Here is a 21,353-nt window from a genome sequence, read left to right as displayed (position 1 = left end):
TCAGCACCAAATCTGTTGGTAGCTTACTGACTTGATAAGATGGATGCAGTTGCAGGGTTTGTTCTTGTGCAGCTGCTCTGCAGGAGTGTGAACCCAGCGTGCCTTAGGCTGGCTGAACACCTTGTGCTGTGGCTGGCAGCGGTAGCTGACGAAACTTAGCTCTGCACAGGAAAGCAGAAGTGTGGAGCACTGGGGTTCACCATGTTAGATTAGCTTCTGTGCAGCAGCTTCTGTTCAGTTTCCGTTGTGGCAGGACTTCCTCAGCAGGAAGAGCGCCCCAAACTGCTAGCTTTTTGTACTTGGTAAGGACTCAGATGGACACTGGGGGTTTTGCTGCTAAAAATGTAACAACTGTCTGCTGCTGGGAACAGTCTCTTTATGTTCTGTCTCCTAGGAGTGCAACAAACCCCGGGAGGCCTTTGGATTTGAACAAGCTGTCAGGGAATACACTCTCCAGAGCTTTGGTGAAATGGCTGATAACTTCAAGTCTGACTATTTCAACATGCCAGTCCATGTGAGTTCCATCTTCTGTTGTGCTTCCTTGCAGGGGAGAAGAGGCTTCAGCTGATCCTGGATTTTGACTGAAGCATTCTAGCTTTGTTTGAAGAAGTACCATAGGCTTCAAACATGCAGACAAATCACTGGGCTTTCAGACATCTGGGCTCACTTCAACTTCATTCCAACCTTTTCCTCTGATGTTTAAACAGCTTCATGGCTTGTTAGGGGATAGCCTATTTGCTGTACTCGATGAAGTTCTTGCCCTTTCTGATGAATTGAGCTAAGTTTCTCATTCTTGCTTGGCACAGGGGCCTTTCCCCTGCCCCTGCTATGGCATTTGCCTTTGTTTAGTCCATTCAGAGGATAAATCATTGTTTTCCTCCCTCTTAAAAGCTTTTCCTGGAGAAGAGTCAATAGTCTGAATCTGTCTGATAATCATGTGGTTCCTGGGTGGTGGTGCCTGTTTGTTTGTTGGGTGGTGGGGTGGGGTTGGGTTGGGTTTGGGTTTGTGTGTGCTGTGCATCTCAGGAGCATTTTGCAAATTTTGGCACGCTTCCAGAATTCCACTGCTCTGTAGCCTGCAGGCAGCACCAAGCTCCTCTCCTGCTTCTTTAGGGATTTATGGGCATTTTTGCTCAAGCTTCTGCCAATGAAGTACTCCACTTTGTGATCCAGGCTCGGGATACTGAGCAAAGCAAGGAATAAAGCTTATCTTACAAATAAGTTTCATGGAGGAGTGTGTGTAAGTCAGAGTTGTAGTGAGCTATGGGAAGGCTGCAGTCTCAAACACCATTCTTGATGTGAGTTTCCCTGCTGTTACTCAGAAGTTCTGGTTGTTATCCTCTGAAGTAGTTTGGAGTTTGCATGCTGTTCATTCTGCTTGGCTGCTGCTGGCTGTCTCCTCCTCCCCTTCTTTTCAGCTGTGTTTCTGGTAACCTCATCTTGGCTTTTGTTCCTTCCATCCCTTAGGATGTGGCATCCTGTTTCTGTTCCATTGCAGCCCCAGCTGAGGAATACAGATCCAGCTGTGTGGCTTTGAAGAGATAGAGGAGAGGTGTTTGAAAATTCCCAGGGGATCCACAAGGGTTCGTTGCTGAAGTGCTAGCCTTTGTGTTTTCCCTGCACACACTCTCAACATCCTTTCCCCTTTCAGATGGTGCCCACCGAGCTGGTGGAGAAGGAGTTCTGGCGCTTGGTGAGCAGCATAGAGGAGGATGTCATCGTGGAGTACGGGGCCGACATCTCCTCCAAGGACTTCGGAAGTGGCTTCCCGGTGAAGGATGGCCGACGAAAGCTGATGCCAGAGGAGGAGGTGAGAAACTGGATATGGGCCCTGACCCCATTCTTTGCTCTGCATAAGATTTCACATTAAGAATTTAGGTCAGAAACGGGGGTGGATTTTTTTTCCACAAAGAAATTGCTGAGGGCTTTTGCATGCACTGGGTCTGTTGGAGCAGGGCATTCATCTGATACTTGAGCTTCTTTCCCAGATCTGATTACTGACAGCTAAGCTGCTTTTCATTATTTAGTGGCACCTGCTTTGTGTCCCCCAATCCTCGCAGGCAGAGGTGGGCTAATCGTTACAGCCTGTCCAGCCATCAGGAGACTTTAGGTTGCTTTTTTTGCCTTTGCCATTGCTCCAAACCTTTCCTTATAGAGTTAGCTGGAGAAGCAGTTCTGACCTCCTGGGGAGCTTCATAGTAGGTGAAACAAATGAATTTGATCTAGCTTGTTTCTCTGGCTGTGCAGGCTACAAGGATTGAAAAGCTGGAGGTGCAGCACCCTGTTGTAGAAGATATGAGAAAGAGCATCTAGGAAGTCTAGTACCTATTTTCCCTCACAGCAATTTTCTGGCTACTTATGTGTTTCAGTTCAGCCAAAATGAGAATAAAGGTCTGGGTTTGTAATTAGACAATCCCAAATCAGTTTGCACTGCTCACTAGAAGAGGTAAATCCTGCTTGCTGTTGTCTTCCATCTGTACCTGCATCTTCCTACCTGTCCTGCTGTTGGCCATGCAGTGGTTGTGCAGCTGCTTAGTGAGTCAGAAGTGCTGCTTGAGCTCTGTGTACAAAAGTAGCAATTAAAAAAAATAGATTTCTAGCCAGCTTACTGAAATCATCTGACTCACTGCATTGTCTTTATGTTATCAGAGCAAAGGAAACAGCAGGAATAAGTGGCTGAGCTGAGGGTGTGACCAGTCCCTCCACCAGCTCTGGGATGTGCCTAAAATGACTGTGAATCTGTGCTCACAGGGGTTTCAAGGTGGAAAGTAGACTGATATTAAAGCACAGCAGTGAGCTGCTCAGGCAGTCTGTTTGGATTCTCAGTTGCTGTACAAACTGTGTGTATTTGGAAGTGAAGGTGGAATGGCTGAGCTACTGCTGCCGACTTCTCAGAAACAAGTGGGTAGGAATTTCTCCTCTTGAGAAAACTTGCTGAACTGATGCCTAAAGAAGGTCAAGATAAACTGCAGTGCAGTAAAGTAGGTCTGAAAGATGAAATAGCAACATCAGATGTTTTGTTCTTCTCCTAGTGTTGCTGGTATTCTGCTCCACCAGAAAAGCATGAAACCTATCAACCTGGGAGGGGGGAAACACAACCTTGAACCAAAGATGGTGGGCTGTGTATACTGAAACACTAGCCTGGCCTTAAATCTCAGTTTAATTGCTGACTAAGGTATTGAAGGAATTTTTTCCTTGTTTTGATGCTTGGTGGTTGAAGAACATTGCCCTCTGTCTGCTGCAGGAAGGGACAGGCTGATCTCTTCCTCTCTACATTCATGTTCTGGAGCTGGTGTCCTTGCATTCTTCTGAGCTGTTCAGAACTCTCATTTTTCCTTTGGCAGGATTATGCACTTTCTGGCTGGAACTTGAACAACATGCCAATTCTGGAGCAGTCAGTGCTTGCTCACATCAATGCAGATATCTCTGGCATGAAGGTGCCTTGGCTGTACGTGGGGATGTGCTTCTCCTCGTTTTGCTGGCACATTGAAGATCACTGGAGCTATTCCATCAACTACCTGCACTGGTATGGGCTCCTCTTTCTCAGTATACCTCACACCCCTCTTTTTGTTGTAAGTTTGTAGTTCACTTGAAAATGCCTCCTCACACTGATGAGGTTATTCACCAAGCAGCTAAATTATAGAATGGTTTGGGTTGGAAGGGACCTCCAAAGGTCATCCAGTCCAACCCTGCCTGCAGTCAGCAAGGGGCATCCTCAACTTGGTCAGGTTGCCCAGAGCCTCACCTTGAATATCTCCAGGGATGAATGTTCCCTATTCTCAGCTGAGGCAGGTTAAAAGCAACTGCAGAGACTGTTTTACATGCTTGGGTGTTTTTCATTAACCCATTAAATAGTCCTGTTTTGCCCCAAATCCAGTCTCACTGTAAAATCCTACTTTACAGGCTCACATCTTTTCTTAGAAAGCTTTTGATTTTGAAGAGGAATACAGTTCACTGCTTGATGGTATGAGCTGGGTGTGCCCCATGCTGGAAATGGAGGCTGCTGCAGCAGGGCTTGTACAGGCATCAGAGCTGACAGGTGGTAGCAGATCTATGTATGCAGGGAAATACTCCTAGTAAAGAGAAGAGAAATATGGATGTAATTCCAACTTGTAGAACAGTCCTAGAAGTGTTGTGGTGTTCAGCTTTTCTGTTTGGGGAAAAGAAGTCATGACAGGTTAAGTCAGTGTAGTCTTACCAGTTCATCAGGCTCAGTCACAGTCCATGGAGCATGGGGGGACCTCACCTGCAGTTCTGTGTCCAGCTCTGGAGCCCTCCATACAGGACGGTCATGGACCTGAAGGAGAGGGTCCACAGGAGGGCCATGAAAATGATCAGGGGGTTGGAGCTGCTATGAGGACAGGCTGAGGGAGCTGGGGCTGTTTAGCCTGGAGAAGAGGAGGCTCTGGGGAGACCTAATAGCAACTTTCCAGTACCTGAAGGGGCTACAAGAACGCTGCAGAGAGACTGTTTGCAAAGGCCTGCAGGGACAGGACCATGGGCAATGGCTTCAAACTAGAGCAGAGCAGATTGAGATTGGATGTTAGGAACAAGTTCTGCACCATGAGGGTGGTGGAACACTGGCACAGGTTGCCCAGGGAGGTGTTTGAGGCCCCATCCCAGGAGATATTCAAGGTGAGGCTGGAGGGGGCTCTGGGCAACCTGATCTAGTTGAGGATGTCCCTGCTGACTGGATGACCTTTGGAGGTCCCTTCCAACCCAGAGCATTCTGTGCTTCTGTGAAGGGTGGGGAAGCTGTGGGAAGCTCCCTTGTAGAGCAGGAGGTTTATTGTACATCTGTGGAGGGTGAGTTGATAACCTTCAGGCTCCGCTTCTGGAGAAATTTGTGTGCTGGAAAGATCTGACCCACAGGCTCAGTTTTGTGTGCGGTTACTGCCCTTAGCATGCTATGGACTAGATCAGTGTGTTGAGGAGGTTGTGTCAGCTGGTGGCTTTGAGCAGCCTCCGTGCAGAGCAGCAGCAGTTACTGGCTGGGGTTTGCTGGTTGTGTCCTACCAGCAGATGTCACGGGAGCCCTTCAGGAGCTGCAGAGCATGCTGCTTTGTGCCTCCTCCACTGCCTGGAGTGGTTGGTGGCAAGATTAATGATCCTCTTAAATACTGCTCTGAAAACCCTTTCAGATATTTCAGCAGACTTCTGCTTATTAATAAAAGCAAATGCAAACTCAAACCCCAGCACTGTAGCTCCTGGATAATTACAGTTGATTTTGCTTAAGGAAGGGCTGGAATAATGTGTTGTTCCCAAGTCATTTTAATTTTGGGCTTTCCTCTCATGCTTAAATAGTTCATGCTTTTTTTTTTTCTAAACATGAAGGGTTGAGTGGAGTCCTGGATTTTAGTAAATTGAGAAGTTTAATGCAATGCAGCAAGGGCAAGTGAAGGGAAAGAGCAACCCCATGGAGCAGTACAGCTTGGGGACTGCCCTGTTGGAGAACAGTGAGGGGGAAGGTGACCTGCAGGTCCTAGTGGATTGAAAGGAAGACCACGAGCCAGCAATGTGCCCTTGTGGCCAAGAGGCCAATGGCATCCTGGGGTGGATTAGAAGGGCTGTGGTTACTAGCTTGAGAGAGGTTCTCCTCTCCCCCTACTCTGCCCATGTGAGGCCACACCTAGAATATTGTGTCCAGTTCTGGGCCCCTCAGTTCAAGAAGGACCTCAGGGAACTGCTTGAGAGAGTCCAGCACAGAGCCAGGAAAATGATTCAGGGAGTGGAACATCTTATGAGGAGAGCCTGAGGGAGCTGAGGCTCTGTAGCTTGGAGAGGAGGAGCCTGAGGGTGACCTCGTTGCTGTTGATAAAGATGCGCAGGGTGAGTGCCCAGAGGCTGGAGCCAGGCTCTGCTGGGGGATGCCCAATGCCAGCACAAGAGGCAGTGGTGGAAGCTGAGGCAGAGGAAGTGCCATGAAAACATCAGGATTTTTTTTTCCCTGTGAGGGTGACAGAGCCCTGGCACAGGCTGCCCAGGGGGGTTGTGGTGTCTTCTTCTCTGGAGATATTCAAAACTTACCTGGATGTGTTCCTGTGTGATCTGCTCTGGCAGGGGCATTGGACTGGATGATCTCTCAAGGTCCCTTCCAGCCCATAACATTCTGTGATTCTGTGTATCAGAAGGATTACACACATTATGTTGCACTGTGTTTTATTCTTTCCCCTTCTGTTTAGCTGATGTGCTTCAGGACTATGACTGCTCCAAGCCTGAGTGGAGTACCATTGTGAGCTGTTAAGCATTAGCTGTGGCAGCCAGGGTTTCCTTTGTTAAACCTACTTTGTTTTTCCTAAAGGCAAATGATTGCCCATCTTATCCCTGTAGAGCATGGTAGATGACAGCTGTCTCCACCTTAGGCTTGTCATGGCAAATCAGCTGCCAGGTGTGTGGAGAGTTGTGTCACAGTGTAATGAATTTTTCAGGTGAGCATTACAGATCCTGAAGATGGCAGTTGTTGCTAGAAGACAGTTATTGTGTCTGTGTTCAAAACAGTCAGCTGTTGTGGACAGTGGTGCTAGATAAGAGGGGTATCTTGCAGATGAGTGGTGCTATTAGTTTCCTTTAAGTGATGTGTCTGTTGCTTTTGGGCTCTTCACTGCAAGAACAACTTGTCTAGAGAAAAAGTCTGGTGAGGAGTGGTGAGGGAGCTGGGGTGCTTTGGTCTGGAAAAGTCTGCAGTCTACAACTACCTGAAAGGAGGTTGCAGTGAGGTGGGTGTTGGTCTCTTCTCCCTAGTCTCAACTGATAGAACAAGAGGAAATGGCCTCAAGTTGTGCCAGGGGAGGTTTAGATTGGCTATTAGGGAAAAATCCTTTACTGAAAGGGTGGTCAGGGATTGGAACAGGCTGCACAGGGAGGTGGTGGAGTCCCCATCCCTGGAGGTGTTCAGAACACACGTAGACACACACGGTGCTTTGGGAAGTGGTTTAATGGCCATGGTGGTGTTAGGTTCCCAGCTGCACTCTATGATCTGAGAGGTCTTTTCCACCCGAGGCAATGCTGTGGTTCTCCAATTGTGTGCTGTGGCTGTGTTTTGGCAGGGGAGAGCCGAAGACGTGGTACGGCGTGCCGTCCCATGCCGCAGAGCAGCTGGAGGACGTGATGAAGGAGTTGGCTCCTGAGCTGTTTGAATCCCAGCCTGACCTCCTGCATCAGCTGGTCACTATAATGAACCCCAACGTGCTGATGGAACATGGTGTCCCAGTGAGTAGCCCCTCGGCGTTCTTTGAAGAGTGACTCCTATGGTCTCTCGCTTCGCTCTGCGCCGGATTGTGTGACATTGCCTGGGCAGGGCTCTGAAGAATCTCTGCAGTGGACATTTAGATAGTCACTGTGTTGGTTTGGGGGCAGCTGTCTTCTAGACTCTTCCCCAGACTGGCCATGACATTTACCTTCTGTCGGAAGCGAAGGTGCCAGGATTCTTACCGGCAGGATTGTATAGTCCAAGTGCACATTCTGTGGTACACTGCAGTTCTAGTTCAAAATAAACACACCAGCCTGCCAGGGCAGCAAGCTTGTCTGTAAAATGCCTTTAATATCTTCTCACAGTAAAATACTTGTCTGACATTCAGTAGGAATCTCAGCATTACAAAATGCCTTTTTGACCAAGCATAATTGACTGCAGACCTTTAAGCAGCTGGCTGTCGTTTGCTTTTGTCTTAGGATAAATTGCTTCCTTGGCAAGCAGCCCAGCAAAGCAAACAACAAACTGTTTCCAGAAGCTTTTGCACTTTGTGGTGCTATGGATTAAATGATGATAGAGAAACATCCCTTTGGGGATTTGTAAACTGTTGGATTACATACATTCAGCTTTTTTGAGTGAGGCTATCAACAGGCTTCACTTAGAACCGATGCCTACCGCTCTTGGGGTAGCTGGGTTGCCTGTGGTGCTCTGTAGGTATAGAGAATGGTGTTCAAACATCTTGCAATGATGTGTCTTGAGCTCTGTTGTAAGTTTCTCTTTTTCTTTCCCCCAATTTGTTTTCCCTGCCCCCCTTTGTCCTTACTTGCATTAGGTGTACAGGACCAATCAGTGTGCTGGCGAATTCGTTGTGACCTTCCCTCGTGCCTATCACTCAGGATTTAACCAGGGCTACAACTTTGCTGAAGCTGTGAACTTCTGCACTGCTGACTGGGTCTGTTCCTTTGCATGTTTGCTACGTCTGCTAGGTGGCCTTTGTAAAGGAGGGCCTTAGTGACTTAATAATCTGAAGAACAGTCTCGTCAGGTACACGGCGTGTTTCACCTTGATAGTTCCTGGCACCACAGTTCAAGGCTGTGTTGTGGCTATTAGTGATCAATATCTGAGATGGGATTATAAAAATACAATTATTTATTAGGCAGGGAAAGATCTCACCCAAAATAGAGACAAAATGTAGAGGTTTATTTACAGGTTGTGTTCCAGTGAGCCCGTTTTGATGAGGAATGACTCGATCACACCTACCACAGGTGCCCATAGGTACAGCTTTATTTGATACAAAGGAGCAGGGAAGTCATTGTGCCCCTGTACTCTGCACTGGTTAGGCCACACCTTGAGTCCTGTGTCCAGTTCTGGGCCCCTCAGTTTAGGAAGGAGGTTGAGATGCTGGAAGGTGTCCAGAGAAGGGCAACAAGGCTGGGGAGAGGCCTTGAGCACAGCCCTGTGAGGAGAGGCTGAGGGAGCTGGGGTTGCTTAGCCTGGAGAAGAGGAGGCTCAGGGGAGACCTCATTGCCCTCTACAACTCCCTGAAGGGAGGTTGTAACCACGAGGGGGTTGGTCTCTTCTCCCAGGCAGCCAGTACCAGAACAAGAGGACACAGTCTCAAGCTGCACCAGGGGAAGTTTAGGCTGGAGGTGAGGAGAAAGTTCTTCACAGAGAGAGTCATTTGTCATTGGAATGTGCTGCCCAGGGAGGTGGTGGAGTCCCCATCCCTGGAGGTGTTCAAGAGGGGATTGGACATGGCACTTGAAGCCATGGTTTAGTAGTCATGAGGCCCTGGGTGACAGGTTGGACTTGATCCTTGAGGTCTTTTCCAACCTTATTGATTCTATGAAAAGGCTGTCCCAGAGTACCGCAAGGCACCGACCCCAAAGCCTGCCACAACCCCAGGAGCTGCCCATGAAACCCAAAAGCAGAGCCTGGTCCCAAGTAAAGTGTGGCACAACCCCACAGGCTACCAAGGAAAGGCGAAAGCAGGGCCCGGTGCCAGCACAGCGCGGCTGCCTTACCCTAAGCCGCCTGTCGGCAGCGCAGCAGTGTGGCAGCGGCGGAGCTGACCGACTGCCACCCGGGCAGGCAGCCCTGCCAGTCCCAGCCCGGTCCTGCGGGCTGGGAGAAGCGGCAGCCCCTGGCAGCGATCGTCAGGTTTTTAAGGTCCTGTGAGGCCAGGCCTGGCTGTTGCAGGAGGCTGGGGCTTGGAGCAAAAGCCCCACTGTATTTCCCAATCATGTTATATAACTCCTCACCCTACTGCTCCTGCACACAGCCCACTCAGGGGGTCGCATGCCCCCTGCCCAGCAATAGCCTTCCTCATCTTCATCTCCCTCAGGTCTATTAGCGGTCAAGCGACAGCTTGAAGGTCTGTCACAGTCATCCCAGGATGTCAACACATTCCTGTCCCCCCTCAGTTCCCTGAACAAAGAGGCCTACAGACAGATATAAATAGAATAGAATAAACCAAACCAGGTTGGAAGAGACCTTCAAGATCATCGTGTCCAACCCATCAACCAATCCAACCCACCCAAACAGCTAACCCATGGCACCAAGCACCCCATCAAGTCTCCTCCTGAACACCTCCAGGGATGGTGACTCCACCACCTCCCCAGGCAGCCCATTCCAATGGGCAGTCACTCTCTCTGTATAGAACTTCTTCCTAACATTCAACCTGAACCTCCCCTGGCACAGCCTGAGTTGTTAGCCTTACCCTTATCATGCACCTCTGGGAGCTCCTGGGCTCCCACTAAGCATTCCCTGACACCCCTGGGCAGCTGGGCACAAACACCAGTTATTCCCAGGCAGCCCATGGGAGCTGGCTGTTGCTAATCAAACTCCCATTAATTCTCCCTGCTATTGGTTGGGATGTTCACTAGGGAGATGCTATCACAGTAAGGGATTATTAACAACTACAAACAATTCAGAAAGTTCAGTGTTATGGTTCAAGCTTTACCTGGAGCCCAAAAGCCCAAGGGAACAGATTTAGGTTGCCTCCCCTCTCTTCTTTTGCTGGGAGGGGAAAAAATATTAGCAGGAGAAGAGAGGGAAAATGACAACAGAACAGTCCTGCATTGTTTTGGAAGTGAAAAGATGAGCTTAACAAAAAGTAAAAGGTATTTAAGTAAAAGGGAAGGTTACAAAGGTGTGAGGGAAAGGGATGAATAAGGATGCATCCAAAACCAGACACAGCTGGCAAAGGATTCTTTGGATGTAGGATGGATTCTTTTTGGATGCAGTCCCCTTAAGTGTCTGGGACTGCATGGAACAGGCGTGACCATGTGGTTAACAGCTCCCAGCAGCCGCAGCAGGGGGTTGGAGAGCCCAGGGCAGGAGAGAGAGAGGCAGGAAATGGCTCCCCTTAAATAGAGTTGTGGACAGGAAGTAGGAGTGGAGTAAAATTTGACCCGGGGACCCCTCCCAGAGGGGGCAGGTTTCTTTGCCCACGTGGGACTAGGTTTTTTTTTCCCAGTGCATTCCTCCTGGGCTGGGCTCAATCTAGCACATTCAGAAAAACTGGGAAGGATAAGCCAACATGACAGCTTTTCCTCACTTACACATGGCCAGCTGAGTCCCAGGCAGCTCAGGCAAGTAAGGCCGAAAGAGCTGAACCTACACAGGAAAATGCTGCCCTGAGTGGGGAGAATTCCTCCTGGGTTTGTGATCCAGGACGTGACTACCAGAAACTGCAAAGTAGCCCACAAATTGCCATGGAACTAAACTGAGGCAAATGGCTTTCTGTGAGCACTGCAGCACCTCAATGCAAGAGAGACGTGGAGGTGCTGGAGCCAGTGCAGAGGAGGGCAAAGGAGCTGGGGAAGAGCCTGGAGAATAAATCTGATGGAGAGTGACTGAAGGAGCTGGGGATGGTTAGTTTCAAAAAGAGGAGGCTGAGGGGAAACCTCCTGGCTCTCCACAGCTACCTGCAAGGTCTCTTATCCCAGGTAATTAGTGACAGAACAAGAGGGAACAGCCTCAAGCTGCAGCAGGGCAGGGTCAGACTGGACAGTAGGAAGAGTTTGTTCCCAGCAAGAGTGGTCAGGCCTTGGAATGTGCTGCCCAGGGAGGTGGTGGAGTCCCCAAGCCTGGATGCTTTTAAAGGTGGTTTGGCTGTGGTGCTTGGGGCTATGGCTTAGGGGTGAGCCTTGCAGAGCAGGGTTCTCTAACCTGAGAGTCTTTTCCAACCTGAATGTTTCTGTGATTCTGTGATGCTAATATCCAGAGGACAATGCATTCACCTTAGCATAGTCCAGATGACTTCTTTCTGGTGTCAGTTTCTTTCCACTTGAATTAAAAAGAGCTTTGGACAAAACTTAAGCTTATGACTGAAGGTTGTTATAATTGGCACTGTCCCCTAAGATGCAGCTCTCTTAGTCTTGGTCTTTTCCCAGCCTTGTCGCAGGAAGGGAGGTGTGAACCCTTCCCTGAGTGAAGGCTGTGTGTGTTTTGTAGCTCCCCATTGGACGTCAGTGTGTGAGCCACTACCGAAGGCTGGGCCGTCACTGTGTGTTCTCCCATGAAGAGCTGATCTTCAAGATGGCTGCAGATCCAGAGTGCCTGGATGTTGGGCTGGCTGCCATGGTCTGCAAGGAGATGACTCTAATGATAGAGGAAGAAACACGGCTGAGGGAGTCTGTTGTACAGATGGTGAGACAGCTCTTACTTGGCTCTCCAAAGAGCTTTTGCCTTGCCCTGCCCTCACCTGAACTAGAGTTACTTAGCAAGCCTGACTGTTTGTTGTTGTTGTTAGGGAGTGTTGATGTCTGAAGAAGAGGTGTTTGAGCTGGTCCCAGACGATGAGCGGCAGTGCACAGCGTGCAGAACCACGTGCTTCTTGTCAGCTCTTACATGCTCCTGTAATCCTGAGCGTCTGGTATGCTTGTACCATCCATCTGATTTATGTCCATGTCCCATGCAGAAGAAGTGTCTAAGGTACACAGAATTTTAACCCCTCCCTCTCACTTTTCTTCTGTATCCAATAGTTTGCTGGAAACCAGTGACCAAATGCAGCATTTGGCCACAGTTCACTCTTAAGGAGTCTTTTCATCCTCTTTGCTTGTTTTTTGCTTCCAAGGCAGCAGATATTGCACATGTTCTGTCTGTCTTTGGTTGGAGCTAGAAAAAAATCAGTCTAAGCAATATTCTGGCTTTTGTCTGGGCTTTAATACTCTTTCTGTGTTTTCTTTCCCTGTCTCCAGGTACCGCTACCCACTGGAAGATCTTCCCTCTTTGCTGTATGGAGTGAAAGTTAGAGCACAGTCTTACGACACTTGGGTCAGTAGGGTTACTGAGGCTCTGTCTGCCAACCTCAACCACAAGAAAGGTCAGACTTCTATCACTGCATAGTAGGATGTTCTGAAACACCTGCATGTGTTCTGTGTTCTCAATTCATTAGAGAAAGGCTGCGGGTTGCATGGAGGGAGAAAGAAAGTAGCTGGAGAAACAGCATGGTTTGCATGGAGGGAGAAAGAAAGTAGCTGGAGAAACAGCATGGTTTGCATGGAGGGAAAAAGAAGGTAGCTGAGAAACAGCATGGGTTACATGGAGGGAAAAAGAAGGTAGCTGAGAAACAGCATGGGTTGCATGGAGGGAAAAAGAAGGTAGCTGAGAAACAGCATGGGTTGCATGGAGGGAAAAAGAAGGTAGCTGGAGAAACAGCATGGGTTGCATGGAGGGAAAAAGAAGGTAGCTGGAGAAACAGCATGGGTTGCATGGAGGGAGAAAGAAGGTAGCTGAGAAACAGCATGGGTTGCATGGAGGGAGAAAGAAGGTAGCTGAGAAACAGCATGGGTTGCATGGAGGGAAAAAGAAGGTAGCTGAGAAACAGCATGGGTTACATGGAGGGAAAAAGAAGGTAGCTGAGAAACAGCATGGGTTGCATGGAGGGAAAAAGAAGGTAGCTGAGAAACAGCATGGGTTGCATGGAGGGAGAAAGAAGGTAGCTGAGAAACAGCATGGGTTGCATGGAGGGAAAAAGGAGGTAGCTGAGAAACAGCATGGGTTGCATGGAGGGAGAAAGAAGGTAGCTGAGAAACAGCATGGGCTGCATGGAGGGAGAAAGAAGGTAGCTGAGAAACACCAAGGGTTGCATGGAGGGAGAAAGAAGGTAGCTGAGAAACAGCATGGGTTGCATGGAGGGAGAAAGAAGGTAGCTGAGAAACAGCATGGGCTGCATGGAGGGAAAAAGAAGGTAGCTGAGAAACAGCATGGGCTGCATGGAGGGAGAAAGAAGGTAGCTGAGAAACAGCATGGGCTGCATGGAGGGAGAAAGAAGGTAGCTGAGAAACAGCATGGGCTGCATGGAGGGAAAAAGAAGGTAGCTGAGAAACAGCATGGGTTGCATGGAGGGAGAAAGAAGGTAGCTGATCTGAGAACATAATGCAACTCATCCTTGTGATTTTCAAATGGAACTAGATTGTTGGAACCTAGATTGAATGCATTTGAAGCAGTCTAAAATCTTTTTTGGTTTTGCATACAAATGATTTTTGTGCTGTTATTGCAGATGTGATTGAGCTGAGAGTAATGTTGGAGGATGCTGAAGACAGGAAGTATCCAGAGAACGATCTGTTCCGCAGGCTCAGGGATGCTGTGAAAGAAGCAGAGACCTGCGCTTCGGTAGCACAGCTGCTTCTGAGCAAGAAGCAGAAGCACAGGTAGGACAGGCATTTTCCCCACAGCTGCTCCTGGTCTGTTTTGTCACTTGACTGGGCCATGACATGTCAGAATGCTGAAGTCTCCATGTGTGCTGACATTTCCAGAGTTCCCTGTCCGTAGTGCTGGGACTCGTTGAGAGGTGAGGGGGTCACGGTGGCACAAAGGGACAACAGAGTAGGCTTGGTTGAAATGTGTTAAGCATACTATTGTCAGCTGACTCTTCTGTAATGCAGTGTGAAATCCTTTGGAGAAGTTTTTGGTTGCTGTTCAAGAAAGACAGCTGTAGGAAAAAATGTAGTAAAATGTAAGCCATAATATAAATGTTTGTTGTTTCACATAACATGGCTTAAAGGGGTGGAGAGAAAATCTCTGAAAAGATTGGATTGCAAAGCAAGATCCTTGAAAAGTAGGAAATTCCTGCTTAAGGCTGGTGAGGCAAGTGCAGCTTTATCTTCTGGTACAGCATTTCTCAGAAATACTTTTGCCAGCTGTTCTCAAGCTGCAGAATGTGTTGTGGTGCTGGTGGAGTTAGTGGAACATGCAGAGGAAATGCACGTTGCCATCCTTGACTGGGACAAAAGGATCTTGGGGATCAGAAGCAAAACCAATCCATAGTTTGAGGCAGTCTTTCACTTCTTGAGAAGGACCATGGGAGGCAGTGATGTGTGGTTGAAAAGTAGTGGCCTGCCTTCAGTGGTTTCTGGCAGCTCAGCCTGCCATGGTTCTCTGTGTTGCCAGCTTTGCCTTGCAGCTGTTACTCTCTCCCTTGGCCCTACCTTAGCAGTCTGCTGCTGGTGTCCCCTGGTTTGCTGTTAGGAGCCTTGTGGTGGTGAGAGAAGGTTCAGTTCTCTCTCCCCCACAAAGAATGGAACCACAGCTGACTCAGTGGGAGAAGCAAAGGATATGCTGTATTTACAAGCAGGCTGAAATGCAGTGGATATATACACAATATACAGTATTGACAATACATACAGAAATACACAGCAAAGAAAGTAATACAGAACAAAACTCCCTCCTCTGGACAGAGAAGGGTTCCCCCCTGTGCCCCCTCTCTCCCCCCACCTCCCTTTTTTCCCAAAAAGGGTTAGAGAGAGAGGAAAGGTAATTATTAAGGAGGAAATTCATGTTAGGCTCAAAGCACATGCAAGGATTAGTTTGCTTATCTCAAGGTCAACAGGTCCCGCCGCTGTTGCTCAGAAGCAGACAGGCTGAAGAGACAGAACAGACTGGAACTGAGACAGACTCAGTATCACAGTATCACTTGGGTTGGAGAGGACCTCGAGGATCATCGAGTCCAACCTATCAACACAGACCCCATGACTAGACCATGGCACCAAGTACCACGTCCAATCCCCTCTTGAACACCTCCAGGGTCTATGACTCCACCACCTCCCTGGGCAACCCGTTCCAATGACGAATGACTCGCTCGGTGAAGAACTTCCTCCTCACCTCCAGCCTAAACCTCCCCTGGCGCAGCTTGAGACTGTGTCCTCTTGTTCTGGTGCTGCTTGCCTGGGAGAAGAGGCCAACCCCTTCCTGGCTACAACCACCTTTCAGGTAGTTGTAGAGGGCAATGAGGTCACTCCTGAGCCTTCTCTTCTCCAGGCTAAACAATCCCAGCTCCCTCAGCCTCTCCTCATAGGGCTTGTGTTCAAGGCCTCTCACCAAACTGAACTAAACTTAACTAAACTTAACAAACTGAACTAAAACTTAAAAGTTGCATTTTACCTATCTACCAATGAAATTCTTTTAGACCTATCTTTGTTTTCATTGTCTTCACCAAAACTTTCAGCCAGAGTGTTCCAGCAAATGTCCCTTTCTTAAAGGCACCGCCTAAAACGGTCACAAGCCTTCAGCAATGTATGCTTCCTTCTTGCCTGTGCATTCTGTGAACTGAATGAAAGTTCCATAGGAAATAAGGGCAGTGAAGTCCGTGAAGCAGCTGCAGAGTAAGTCTTCTGAGGAGGGGCTGAGGGAAAGTCTGAAAGAGTCTGGAAAAGAGGAGGCTGAGGAGGGTAGGCCTTGCTGCTCTCCACAGCTACCGGCAATGAGGTTGCAGTGGTTGCTTCTCTCTAGTATCAAGGGACAGAATGAGAGAAAGCTCAGATTGGTGTTAGGATAAAAGTCTTTACCAAAAGAGTGGTCAGGGATTGGAACAGGCTGCCCAGGTGGAGTCACTGCCCCTGGAGGTGTTCAGAAAATGCGTAGACATGGCACTTTGGATACAGTTTAATGGTCACAGTGGTGTTGATGGTTGGACTCTGAGCTGGGAAGGCTTTTCCAGCTGAAACCATTCTGTGTTTCTGTGCTAATTTGACTGTAATTCATCTGCCAGTGGTTGTATGGCAAACTTCAAACTTCATAGCTTGCATTTCTGCTATGATTTGGTTTTGTAGTTGGTGTGGTGGTGCTTTGTTGGTTATTGAGTTGTGTGGTTTGGGTCTTTTGTTTGGTTGTTCTCCCCCCAAGTGTAGTTTTTGTGTGTAACTTTCAGGGGGTAGAAGTACATCCCTTGTTAATTGTAATCTGCTGCTTGGGTATACAGAACATAACACATCTCATAGCTGCTTCATTTGAGCACTAAAGTGTTAGAATTACACCACAGCTGCATGTATAATGCCTGGTGGAATTGAGAAGCTGTTCTAAAATAGAGGAGCATTTTGACTGTGTTTGAAGGGGAAAGGAGGCTCTCCTGTTTGATTTTCATTGCTCATAGCATCCCACTACCAGAGGCATGGTGACTTCAAACTGGTCTGGAGGAAGCAGTGCTACAGGGGTTGTATTGCCTTATTCCTAGTGAAGCTTAATTATATTAGTAGCTCCCAGACATTTGTAGTCTGTTGCAGCTTCCTTCTTCTCCTGCTGTTGGAGTGTCAACCTTCTGGAAACAGACTTGCCTTCAGTTAATTATTCGGTGGGTTTCCAGCATGAGCCCAAGCAGCAGAAAGAGTAGAAACATTTGATGGCTTTCAGTGGTGCATCTGATCTAAAGCTGAGCGAATTCCCTGGGGTGAAACCCGTGACCTGTATATATATCTGAGAGCTGTTGTGTGCTGAAGAGCAGGGTTACAAAACTGAGCTTTGAGAAGGGTTTTGGGTTTTTTGAAACCTCTTTGGTGAACAGTCTTAGGAAATGTAAAGAGAGAGGTCATGCTGAGCTGCTGCTTTCCCATTTCACAGTGAATGCATTGAGAAGGATCACATTTACACAGGGGAAAAGGTTATTAAAAAGGCAAATGAAAAATGGGTGCTCAAACAGAACGAAGTGTGAGAGATTAAAGCAGCAATAAACTCATGGTCACATGAAGCAAAAGAGTCTCTATTCCTTATGCATCTGATTATAGGTAGACCAGAAAAATAGGCATAATGTAGCTGTTCCAGTCTTCTGTTGTTCCCCACTGTTGAGTAGTGTGAGTTTCCATAGGGCAGAGATAGTTCTGTCATTTTTGTGCAGCATCTCCTGCTGTTGCATGAGGGACAGAGCTGCAGTGAGATGTTGCAGTGAGCCCTCCAACAGTGGTGTCCTTTGGAGCACCAGCACTCTGCTCAGTCTCATACAGCAGCATTGGAGGCACAGCAGGCCCAGCCACTGCTCCTCTCTGTGTAGCAAGTCACAGCCTGCACCCTGGGATAGGACAAGGGGCAATGGATGGAAACTACAGCACAGGAGGTTCCAACTCAACATGAGCAAGAACTTTACTGTAAGTGTCCCAGAGTAACGGAGCAGGCTGCCCAGAAAGGTTGTGGAATCTCCTTCTCTGGAGACTTTCCAGCCCTGCCTGGATGTGTTCAAGTGCCACCTGTGCTGGTCCTGCTCTGGCAGGGGCTTGGACTCAAAGATCTCCACAAGTCACTTCCAACCCCTCTTTGAGCCTTTGCAGTGAGCCACTGAAGTGCTTTTCTGTATTCAGTAGGCATGTGTGGCTGGGTTTGAGTGATATTTAATGGAAGTGCCTTTGCAGAATGGGCCTTACTCACTATCAGTCCTCTGTTAGAAGGCTGGTTTTGGAAGTTCTCTGGCTACAAGAGAGAGTGCTCTAAAAAAGACTTCTTTTTAAAGCTTGTTGCTGTTACGTATCTCAGACTCCTGGCCAGTGCCTGTCATAGCCATCAAGTTCCTGAGCTGCCTAAAGCAGGCTTTCTGGGGCTGTGTTCTATTGGAAGAAACTACTTGAAAGTCATCCAGACACTCCTGCCTTTGAGGAGTGGGGTAAATTCTCTTGAAGATGCCTAGAGGAATGACACCAAATTTAGTGTTCAAGGTTTTGGAATTGTTGGAGAGGTTGAGGGGGTTTTGATTGCTCAAGTGATAAATTGTTATTTTTGTTGGTAACTTCTCATACACCTTGATAGCTTTCTGCCACTGAGAGTAAATCTAGGGACCATCACCTCAGCTAATAGTGGTAATTATGTCCATTCACACAGCAGACAGAGCCAAGACAGTGGAAGGACACGCACCAAGCTGACTATGGAGGAGCTTAAAGCCTTTGTGCAGCAGTTGTTCAGCCTGCCCTGCATTATCAGCCAGGCCCGACAAGTAAAGGTGAGTTTGCATCAGCTCTTTGACTATTGCCGTTCCCCTTACCTAGGGTGGGTTGGGTTTTGTTTGTGTGGGTGTTTTTAGCAGATAAAGTTCACTGGTGTAAAGGATGAAAGGCTTTTTCCTTTAAGAATCAGCCCTGCCCTGGCTGAGATGGATTGAAGGGGATGCTTCGTTCGGAGCTTCCAGTATGCAGCATTGGGCTGTTTTGCAGTGGTGTCTGTGGCCTCAAGAAAGGAAGTAGAGGACTCTGGATACATCCAGCTCAGTGTCCCCCTGATCCATCTCACTGGATAATGTTGCTGCTATGAAAGTTTTGCTGATGCTGTGTTGCTCTCTGGCCATGATGGAATGGTTGCATGTATTCCCTGCTCCTTTGCAAGTACATCCCTTAGGTGGAAACAATGGCCTTTGTGCTCCTGTGCTGAGCGTGTAGAGCCTCAGTGTGGATATCTGCTGCTTTCCCAGGTCTTCTGAAGCGTTCCCCCTGGCATCTGTCTCCATGTCAAGAGGATTTGGTAGCCCTTGTGCAGCAGTCAGGCAGTGGCAGGCTGCATTTAGGCAAATGAGCAGAGCACTCCACATGGTTATGTGTACACTTCTTCAGGTGCTTGGTGTAATGGGCATTGTCAGATGTGCTGCTCTCACTGTAGCTAAAACAAGATCCTACCCCCCATCACTGTCCAGGTGGCCAAGTTTTACTTCTCTGAACCAATCACAGAATCAGCCAGGTTGGAAAAGATCTCAGAGATTATCAAGGCCAACCTGTCACCCAGCACCATCTAATCAACTAAATGGTGCAGCTCAAGACTCTGTCCTCTTGTTCTGGTGCTGGTTGCCTGGGGAGAAGAGAGCAACCCCCATCTGGCTACAACCTCCTTTCAGGGGTCTCCCCTGAGCGTCCTCTTCTGCAGGCTAAACAACCCCAGCTGCCTCAGCCTCTCCTCACAGGGCTGTGCTCCAGACACTTCCCCAGCCTTATTGCCCTTCTCTGGACACATTCCAGCATCTCAACATCTTTGTTAAACTGAGGGCCCCAGAACTGGACACAGGACTCAAGGTGTGGCCTAACCAATGCTCAGTGTAGGGCAGAATGACCTCCCTGCTCCTTCTGGCCACACTATTCCTGATGCAGGCCAGGATACCATTGGCCTTCTTGGCCACCTGGGCAGACTGCTGGCTCATTACTGTTACTCCAGCATGATTAATGCTGTCTATAGTGGTGGAATTTCTGGTTCAATCCTAGCCTTTAGGTGTTTTCATAGGAACTTCTGAAGGGTATATTGGTGTGCTTCTGGAGGGGAGAAGGAAAGCAGTGCCACATTGGCACTTGTGCTGTGAATACTTCTCAGCCCTGCTTTCTAGGGTATAGCCCTCTTCATCTGTATTCCTGGCCAGCATATCTTGTCCTTCATACAGTTCTTTGCACCTGTCTTTGAATAAATCTAGACTAAGCAGTAATGAAGATGATAGTGATTGCCCTGGCTGCTGTTACCATTTGTCACTCTGGCAGCCTGTCTCACAGCAAGGGTTCTGAGCAGCAATCTTCAATTTCTTTTGCTGTCACTGGTGATGAAATGTTAAAGACTGCTTTGCCTATTAATCAGCTTCTGGAAAACTCACTCAAGAAGCATCCTTAATAAGGATTTTTCACCTGGAGAAATGGTTCTTGAGGTGTATGTTAACCATTTCTTAACACAGGTGTTCTCTGTTGATACAGAATGTTCTGGAGTGCTAGACTGAGGACCTAAAGTTCTAAATTCTCCCTTGGGTACATCTTTGGCTACATAACCAAACCTAGTTTGGTTTGAGAAGGCCTCTTTTCCTTCAGTATTTACTAGTCTCAGTTAAGTCCTTCTGCCATCATCAATTCTGTATTAAGTCTTCTGTGGTGCTTCAGCATTGGTAGCACAGAGACTTTGCATTGCACTTCCTTCTTGTCTTTCTGATACTGGCATATTTTTGCTGGAGAAAAGTACCTTCAGGCAACTAGAATAAGACTCCATAATGCAGATTTTTCCAGATCTGTTGGTGCTAACCTTTATCCTTCACAGTTGTCCTTCCTTGTGTTTCCCAGCAGCTAACACTGAAAAATACGCTGCTGGCCTTGGATGGTAGGGGATTTCCTGCACTTCTGCTCACATGCAAGCTGAATATTTACTGATTCATGGTACTTGAGCCTTCTCTGTTTAGGTCTGATAATAGACCTGTAGGAGTGTTCTCAAGGGAGTCTTTTGTTTCTGTTTATTTAAACATGACTTAAATTGAGACATAATTCGTAAATGACAGAACTACAGGCAGGCAAGAAACTCCTAGCAATCTACATTGGTGTTTTCATCTAAATAGTATCACCTAGCTGGGCATTGTCTCTCGTCTAGCTGGGTGTTCTGTCTCACCTAGCCGGGTGCACGGACGCTGTCTCTCACCTAGCTGGGCACTCTGTCTCACCTGGCTGGCTGCACGGGCGCTGTCTCTTGCCTGGCCGGGCACTCTGTCTCGCCTAGCTGGCTGCGCGGGCGCTGTCTCTCGCCTAGCTGGGCACTCTGTCTCGCCTAGCTGGCTGCTTGGGCACTGTCTCTCGCCTAGCCGGGCACTCTGTCTCGCCTAGCTGGCTGTGCGGGCGCTGTCTCTCGCCTAGCTGGGCACTCTGTCTCACATGGCTGGCTGCACGGGCGCTGTCTCTCGCCTAGCTGGGCACTCTGTCTCACCTAGCTGGCTGTGCGGGCGCTGTCTCTCGCCTAGCTGGACACTCTGTCTCGCCTAGCTGGCTGTGCGGGCGCTGTCTCTTGCCTAGCTGGACACTCTGTCTCGCCTAGCTGGCTGTGCGGGCGCTGTGTCTCGCCTAGCTGGGCACTCTGTCTCGCCTGGCTGGCTGTGCGGGCACTGTCTCTCGCCTAGCTGAACACTCTGTCTCGCCTGGCTGGCTGTGCGGGCGCTGTCTCTCGCCTAGCTGAACACTCTGTC

At 48.5% G+C, this 21,353-nt stretch overlaps 1 protein-coding gene across 2 annotated transcripts in view; it reads left to right on the top strand.

The window, feature by feature from the left end:
- KDM5A (lysine demethylase 5A) overlaps nt 1-21,353 on the top strand; it is an 80,707-nt gene that overhangs the window by 25,050 nt on the left and 34,304 nt on the right. Inside the window, exons 9-18 of one of the 2 annotated variants that reach the window (XM_068141779.1) lie at nt 395-514; nt 1,652-1,810; nt 3,345-3,526; nt 7,047-7,209; nt 8,022-8,141; nt 11,648-11,842; nt 11,946-12,127; nt 12,394-12,518; nt 13,698-13,848; nt 18,278-18,392. In XM_068141779.1, coding sequence (XP_067997880.1) covers nt 395-514; nt 1,652-1,810; nt 3,345-3,526; nt 7,047-7,209; nt 8,022-8,141; nt 11,648-11,842; nt 11,946-12,127; nt 12,394-12,518; nt 13,698-13,848; nt 18,278-18,392 — 1,512 coding nt within the window. Of the gene's footprint in view, nt 1-394; nt 515-1,651; nt 1,811-3,344; nt 3,527-7,046; nt 7,210-8,021; nt 8,142-11,647; nt 11,843-11,945; nt 12,128-12,393; nt 12,519-13,697; nt 13,849-18,274; nt 18,393-21,353 lie in introns of both variants that reach the window. The other variant, XM_068141778.1, reaches the window with a different exon arrangement.

Source organism: Melanerpes formicivorus, unplaced genomic scaffold (genome assembly GCF_026170545.1).
Source record: "Melanerpes formicivorus ecotype bairdi unplaced genomic scaffold, bMelFor1.0.p_v2 SCAF_8, whole genome shotgun sequence".
Lineage (NCBI taxonomy): Eukaryota > Metazoa > Chordata > Aves > Piciformes > Picidae > Melanerpes > Melanerpes formicivorus.
This window is presented reverse-complemented; position numbering and strand designations above follow the sequence as displayed.